An 8,488-nucleotide genomic window follows, 5' to 3' on the forward strand; every position below is an offset into this window, starting at 1 on the left:
AAGCCTAAGACTACATTATTTGGTTAAAAAGGTAATAAGTATAGAATTCTTATAAAATTATTTCTAGTTTATATTAACAGATATTCATGTTGTCTATAATTTTTAAGAACTGTTCCACTGTTGCTGGTTGTATCAATGTTATTGGCGTGTACACAAATTCGTAATCAGGGCAGGGCATTGATCAAATGCCTACCGGCTTTAGATAATAATGAGTAAGATATCTCCACCACACCGCCAGCCATTTGCGTTCGATGTTTCAGTTATAGGCGCGCTACCGAGCGGCGCTCACTTAGTCGAGCAGTTTTGGCCAGATACTTACTAGATAGTTACTAGCTAGCACTAAACCAGTTGAACAGTGAAGGAAGGAGGATGTACAACCCAGGCTACCAGGTGGACGTGATCGATCCGTACTACCAGCCGCCCGTGGAGGTGGTGAACGTGATCGGACCCCCTCCGCCCGTGGAGGTGATAATGCCGTCGCCCATGTATAGCCAACCGGTGGTCGTGGTGGAGCAGCCCAGCTACAATCAGCCAGGACCCCCGCCCCCAGGACCCAGCGACGCCGAGTGCTGCATGCTGCTGGGAGCCTGCTGTGTGATGGAGGAGTGCGGCCTGTGTGTCATCTCGTAGGATTGTGCAGTTGTCAATCACTTGGTATAAATAAGAACTATGTAAACTAAACGCTAAATATAGACTGAAACTAAGGGTGACTAAGCGGAGTGATGATTCAAAGTTTTCGTTTAAAGCGGTAAAACATTATTATGGTGATTTAAAAATCAGGTGTATTCAACGATACGAAGATACAACGATACCATACGATTATAAGTTTCACTGTCCAACAACAAAAGTTTGTTATACCTTTTATCGGGAATTATTCCTAATCATGCCGACATGTGGTTCTTATATTTTACATTTGAATACGTTGTTACAAAAATACCTTTGTGATGTCATACAGATAGATAGTTCCCGAATTTTCGATAAATCATAAACAGCATGAAATCCATTGTCTACTGATAACAGCCCTTTGATGTTATAAATTGCCAAAGTTGCGCCCAATTGTAGCTTTTTTCTGACTAAAATGCTTGGTGAAATGATTTTCGACCGTCTCTTGTAGTATCCCTAAGTTCCCTGGTGAACTCCACCATAAATATCAATTACCATAGATTTTCTCCCCCACCATGAAGGATATACAAGCTTTCAGCAAGCTGGGTACCTTGTTTACCACATTTTTTTGGCCAACTGTCAAAGGAAACTCACTGTCTACGTATGGACACATTCATCCCCCTCTTCAGAGGGCCACGCCCAAGACCATTTTCTTGGGTTTCCCTTTAATAAATATAAAGCGTTAATTTGCTGCATAATTGCGCCCTGCCACACCCAGGACTCGGGAGTCGGGAGTCAGGAACCGAGAGACAGGCCCAGAAAGGACCGACCCTTCCCATGGCGTCCCAGTTAAGTAGCGCAGCCTCGTACTCCATCAGCTCAACTCATCAGAACCCGGGCTGGAGCGGAGAAATGGTCTACCCCCGTCGGAGCTCCCTTTTTCATGTCTTCAATGACAGTTATTTCATTTTTCTTGTTGATGTCTTTCCCTGCACTCATTAAATCAAGTTAAAAAGGCATATAGCACGCAGTTGCTGCTGATGTTGCTTGTTGCCGTTGCCGTTCCCGTTGTCGTTGTCGTTTCCGTTGTAAGCCAAGCTGTTGAGTTGTTCTGGCCCAACACTGCGTTGTTCTTGTGGCTGTCTTGCCGCAGTAAACAACAAACAGCAAACGACGAATTTTCAAATAACATCTCACAGAACTCCAGAAAGGAAGCAATAAAGCCGAAGCGAAGAAAGCGAAACTCCTTGGTGTCGTTTGAGACTCGACTCTAATTATAATAACTTGGCAGCGGCATCGTCTTGTTTTGACATCCTGGCTGGCTTTAATGGCTCTACCGCAAATGGGAAAACCGAAGAGCACCTGACAAACAGCTACTTTCAGTGTCCTGAATGGAGTTACGGCTCACACTCACTCTAATATTGCTAAATGGTTCAAAAAATAGCTGCAGCTACTAAAAGTAATTTGGTGTCTCGAAAAATGCCTTTTCGGAAATGTTCCCCTGGGGAAATGACTGAGTCACCTGCCAGATACGAACTCCTTATAAACTTACATGGTTGAGATAGGGAAAATAAGTTACAAGGCTAGGTTATCTTTGAGAGAATTTCATGCCCTCGATTTCTGTAAATATATCTAGACACATCAGAAGATTCACGAGACCCATGGGAATGTGGAGTTTCAAGTTGTAATACCCTTTTACAAGTTTTCGATTTCTTAATGCTTTTTAATTAAGGAAATTTTATCCTTAGGTCATCCGGTTAAAAAATATAGTTTTGTTGCATACTTCTAGGCGCCGTAATAAGTTCAATTTCAATTTCAAGGCCCCAGTGATTTATGTGACATCCCAAATAATCCTTTTCATAACATATTTCAAAAGCCTTATAGAGATAAGTTCTAAGTAAATGAGCTCGTTCCTTCTTTTATGGCATTTCAACAACAATTTTGATTGATTACCACCAACCGATATAATATAGATTGCCCGACTTTCAAGGCCTCTTGAAGTCAACCCTCGAGAAGTGCAGCTAAAAAGAGCTTGTAATCATGGAGTACAACTGGCAAACTAATGCATATTTCGTGTTTGCCAGGCAATGAGGGCAAACCCCTCTAGTTGGCCAGTCACCCACCCACCGGAGTGACTTCCACCCACGGCACCAATTTCCTATACCTACCCCCTGAAACAGGGGTGTGTAGTATATCTTCTACTTATAGTTGAGCTTGTTGCATTTCTTGCAAGTAATTTTGTTATGAGTTTTTACTGTTTCGGGGGAGGTAATCCTTATAAATGAAGCAGCAAATTTGATGCTGCGTGCAACGTGCCCTCGAAGGATCGCCTTCTAGTTGATTCCCCTCTATTTACCACAGTTGACTTAATGCATTCGCCTGTTCCTCGTCTCGTGCTAATACACGTTAATATCCTCTGAGCTATGAAATTTCGCTCATTTGTCAGGATTTAGGGCAAGGAGGCCAGAAAGGACACGGCGCTGGACACGGGAAATTGCAATTGTATTCCATTGTGTTTTTACGCTGCCGTTGCTGGCTTTTGGCAATGATGATTTATTGGGGAGGCACGTGAGACCGCATCGGGGCGGGGCAATCGGTGGGCGGTTTGTTGCCTCTGCCCCATTAATTGTTGCCTAACTGGCTCATTAAAAATTAATCCGTCTTGGGACCCCGTATCGATGGCTCTGCGTGAGCCCATCTTCTGAAAGTCAGATCGGCTTAAAAAGCCGAAAAGAGGGGAGCACGATTTCTATTAAGCTCTCTTTTGAAATCAATCTGAAAGTGACGGATGGATTTTCTTATAGCTCGAAGGGACTTGCTTTTCGAAAAAGAATCGACACAAATAGTTCTTAATAGTATTTTTTTAATTAGCCCACATGTGTAGATAGGAAAACGAAAGCGCTTAAATCAGAAATAAAAGTTGAAGCCAAAAAGTGGTTCGAGATGAGCATTTGGTGAACATTCGCTAAAAGTATGCTATCATTACTTTAAACAATATATGATATGAAAAATGGTGTTTTATTTTTAGTAATCTTGTAGGTGATGTGTGGGCTTTAATGGTCAACTATTTTGTGCAAAATGGTATTTACACACATCTAAGGTAAACTATATGGCTTTGATAGATTTTGTTTCGAATTACATTCTGAATTTATCGTTGATATTCTGACCTCTCATGATCTCTTGTTAGTTCTCTTTATATTTGGCATTCTTATTATGATAAAAGGAAGTGCTACGCCAACAAGTAAGCCATTATACATATAAACCTGAATAGAAGGTCAGAGGCTCACCTTCCACGCCTGCTGCCACCCAAAACAAGCATTTCATCTAAAACGAATACTTTGTGAAATGGAAAACACCTGAACGTCGGCATTTAGCCACGCATTAAGACACTCAACCCAGATGCGTTTTCAGCTGTTTGTTTGCCGGTCCTTTGTGCAGGACGGGTGGGGGGTGCGCTTTGGGGGCGGAAGGGGGGCGCACTGACCCGTCAAGTGCCGTTCGACTCTTCACCGCCACCCGTCCCGCTCGCACCCGCTCGCTGTGCATTTGGCAAGTGCAAAGTGTGCAATGCAGGAGACAAAGCCACCGCACGCTGCAGCCTCTGCCCTCTCGCTCGCTCGCTGCCACTCGGAGTAACGGCACTCGCATTGTGGCAGGCGAAATAACGGTGAAGGAGCGGGGACCGGCACAACACGAACAATAACTTCTGTGTGACACATTTGGCAATGCGTTTTTAAACTGGCGAAAATAAAACGAATGTGGCAGCCGCAAAACAGAATAGAACACAGTGGAAAAGTCAGCGGCAAGTGGGAAAAAGTTTTTAGCATTTTCCTTTTTATTCTTTTTTGAGGTTTTTCGTCCTCGGCACTGAATTGCACTTAAAGTCAGCGCCAGTTAAGAACTTTGTGTAAAAACTAAAATAGGAAAAGGACGCTGCTGAAAACTATTGCATAGAGTGCGAAAGAAACAATTGAAAACTTTATTGCTCTTGCCCCTGCCTTTTTCGCTTTTTCAGTTTTTCACTTTTTCACTTTTCGTGTTCGCAAGTATGTTGCGTCACACGGAAAAGTCGTTGACAAAAACCAGAATGTGATCAGCTGCTTAGGCGAGAGCGGGATGGCGCGATGGGGCTGGGCTCTTGCAGGAAGGAGAGGGAGCTAGCAGCACGAAAGTTTGGGCGCTTTTTATTAATTTTATAACTGTGCTGTGCTGCGGAAACGGAAGACGAGGCCAAAGGACCTGGGATCGAGCCGGGCTAAGGGGCGGCAAGCCTCTCAGCATCTGCGGTCAACTGGGAGCCTGCCCACTAATTGGCCTTGTGAAAATATTTGCTACGCTTATGAAAACAGTTGACCGCCGCCAGCCCACGACCCTTGAAACTGAAATGACACCCACAAAGGACGAGGGCCCCGAGCGGGGCACCCACACATGGCCACGATACACACACCATCAAGAACTAGAGGTTTATGCGGAGGAAATTGGTGAAGAAGTCTAAGTATCGTGACAGATTATCACGTTTTCTCAATTTTTGTAAATATTTTAACAACTGAGACCCTCAATTAAGTAAAAGACAGCTGGATTAGATTGGTGGGGGTTATTTGTACACATATACTATATCATATCATCCAAAATGTTTGGAAACATAAGTAATGAACTATCCGAATATGTGTGACCCAAGTTCAACATAATATGTATAGCTAAATTGAGTTCTTTTATAATTTTACAAGAACATTAACCCAAATTCGACTCCATACTTATTTAATGAAACGAAATTTTTAAATAAAGCACAATTTGTATGTAAATATAAAATTGAGCTAATTAGTAAATGCCTCAAGTAAGCTCTCAACTCGAAACATGCTTCTACTAACTCATGCTTCATCAGTGCGATTCCAGCCAAAATCCGCATTACCCAAAATGTCCTTTGATAATTCGAGTTACGCATGGACATAATTAGAGTCGCAGCCATTTGGTCATTCGCCAGCACCAACACACACTCGTGACACAGCTCATGGGCAAGCCAGTCCAATCACAGACACATGCCGGGCCAGCCACAAGACCCTGCCACGCCCCCTGACCCCTGACCCGAGCCCCACTCCCACCTCCACTCCAGTCCCAGCCGTCGCCCTCTTTGCCCACCCGGCAACACCGCAATTTTTGTCAACTGAACTAATTAATTAATTGTGGGCGGCCAGCGTGGCCTTCCAGGCGAGACCGAGGCTAAACGGACCGCCCACCGCCAGCCACCCACCACCCAACCACCCACTTGCTAACTGACCGGCGACTAATTTTTATATTTATGGGGCTGGGGGACTTTGGCCTACTGCGTCATAAACTGTGGCGCTCTGTTTACTATTGTTGCTGTTTGGTATGCATGTGTGTGTGCAGTCTGTGCGGCCACAGCACCACCCACCCACACCACGGCCACCCACTTGGAGGACACTTTATCCTTGCCGCAGACTCCATGCCGTTTGGCCAACATAAACTTGCATGTTCAAATTTTTAGTATCTTTGTGTGATTTCATGCGTTAAAGCAGAGTTTTTATTTGCTACCCGTAAAGACAAACAGTTTCAGGACTTGTGTGGGATGTGGCAAGGAGATGGGCGTCCCGTTTCGTTTAATTTTCATGTCGCGTTGAAAGATTCATACAAGTATTTATGGCATATAAATGAAATATTAGCGACGAGGGTGGAAATTGGGCAATGTTTGCTAATGAACGAGTTCGATACGCTTTTAAATGGTTAATTGGTCTGGGGATTTCGTGATGAAGCAGGGTTCCTCGAAGGGAAGATGCGATGCTCGCTGAATACTAAGGGTCTTTCCGTAACAACTATTATAAGTTGGGGTCTGAGTGCTGCTGAAATGGGATTGTATAATTAAAAAGGCTGAGATTTGGGCGCATTCGTTTATAAACTAGCATTTGGTTTATCAGTGATTTATGCATCATAACGTGTCTATGGCCAAATTGGTATGTTTTTGCTTATGTTGTCAACTTATTTCGAACTTCCACTGATTTGAAAACATCCTGTAGCTACTACAGTGTTAGAAGCATAATCAATGAAGTACAAAATAAGGGATTTAGTTTTTACCCTTGGTTGTAAAAAATTTAAATAGCCCACGGATCGAAATTATAGGAAAGGAATTTAAAAATTTTAGCTTGGTGTGTGTATTTTTTAAATCTTACGGAATGAAATTACTATTTTTTGGGGCTATCAAAATATTATGTTTATGTAATATAAGATAACCTGATAATAGTTATATCTTCAAATTTGTTTCCATTTGTATAGTTTGAGATTCTCCAAAAGTATTTCCTATATATAAGCTTTATGCTATAATCTCCAATTGAATTCATGTTGATTATCTACTCATTTATATCCTGCATTTCTATTACAAAAATCGCCTTTTTTATTTCACCCTCTGGCGAAGCCACAGCATCACGTCCCATGTCTTCCCAATCTTTATATTTTATTATTCGCATTCGATTTTGGCTGATGATGTGGATAATGCCGCTGCCCTTGTCCTGGTGCCATTAATGCATATTAAATGCAATTTTTTAAGGGGCCATTCGTTGGTGCTATTCGGCTTGCCGCCTTTAATGGCAAATATAAACATGGAAAGCTCGCCAAAAACGCATGCGACAGGAATTTTAAATCATCGAATGCGAAACGACAAAACATTTTCATTTTCATACAAATTGCGGAATTTGGCAGCAGCTCCTTCCCAACCCGATTCCAGCATTGTTTCGCTTTTCGTGGTGGTTGGTGTGATGTCGTCGATATAAAGCTGTTCATAAATTTGCGCCGCCTGCAAATATGCATCGGAAATTGCCAAAGCCACACTCTCCAATATTATATCACTACATCTACCCTATGGAGACTCCAGATGCTGGCATGTTTTTCTCTGTAGGCAACGCGTGGCGGGCCACTTTCGCTGCGGGGTGGGATTAGTTGAACGATGCTCAGAGCCCGTCGTCCTTGTCAATGCATTTCGTCTTTTGATAATATCAAAAACTCATTTGCCTTGGCCACTTTCGGGAGCAATCACTCCACCTTTCACTCAGAGAAAAAATTTGGCAATAAAATGAGATACCATTATCTAAGATATGACAATATAAATATAAATAAATAATAAACATATTTTGGTATAAACAAAGCTTTAAAGTTGGTTATTAAGGCATTTAATATACACAAAGAGTAATATTTTTAAATACTATTGCGATACTATTATCCTGTTACAGAGGCAAGGCAACTAATCAATTCTGAAAAGAGTTTCTCTACGGTAGGCTTATGGAAATAAATTATGGGATACCTATATTTAAAATAGAACTGTAAAATGCAGACTAAGGTTTAAGTGATATGTTTTTCTCCGTGCATTCGCCGGGAGCGTTTAGCAAGGGTCCAGATGATTTATTATGGTCTATTTCCATCCTCGCCCGCTGCATGCGTCATCAATTTTTAGAGATAGATTTGCATGGCCATCGCCAAGGGCCATTAGGCGAAGCTCGCAGATACTTTGTACGCTTCCGTTCCGCTCTGCTTTTGCTGCAGATGCAACATGCAACCGCAAACATTTAATAAAAACACGAGCTGACCACAAATAATTTGCTCTTTGCCAGCATCTAAATCCTAAACAATTCAAATATTGCGCGCAGATATTAATTAAAAGCCACCAGATAGTAAATGTTACTCATGAATACACAGCCACTGCAACAACCACTTAATAAACGCGCTTAACATAAATTAAAATGTATCTGCACTTTCCCCCTCCAGGCTGAAAACAGGGAGTTATATGTCGAAAAATGAATGTGCAACAAATGAATAGAAAAGTTTTCTTTCCCCGCTTTTGTTTACTGCGCTGTTGCAATGGAATAATGAAATGAAAAATGTG

The 8,488-nt window shown here is 42.3% G+C and overlaps 1 protein-coding gene across 1 annotated transcript; it reads left to right on the plus strand.

Moving 5' to 3' along the window:
• The first annotated feature begins 282 nt into the window (after positions 1 to 282).
• On the plus strand, positions 283 to 719 carry LOC108026596 (uncharacterized). The gene has a single exon (XM_017097568.2). The coding sequence runs from the start codon at positions 370 to 372 to the stop codon at positions 628 to 630; it is 261 nt and encodes an 86-aa protein (XP_016953057.1). The 5' UTR covers positions 283 to 369; the 3' UTR covers positions 631 to 719.
• Positions 720 to 8,488: the final 7,769 nt, after the last annotated feature.

Source organism: Drosophila biarmipes, chromosome 2R (genome assembly GCF_025231255.1).
Source record: "Drosophila biarmipes strain raj3 chromosome 2R, RU_DBia_V1.1, whole genome shotgun sequence".
NCBI lineage: Eukaryota > Metazoa > Arthropoda > Insecta > Diptera > Drosophilidae > Drosophila > Drosophila biarmipes.

Excerpts from the sequence above, each read along its gene's own strand:
- LOC108026596 (XM_017097568.2), top strand. The coding sequence starts at position 370 with ATGTACAACCCAGGCTACCAGGTGGACGTGATCGATCCGTACTACCAG.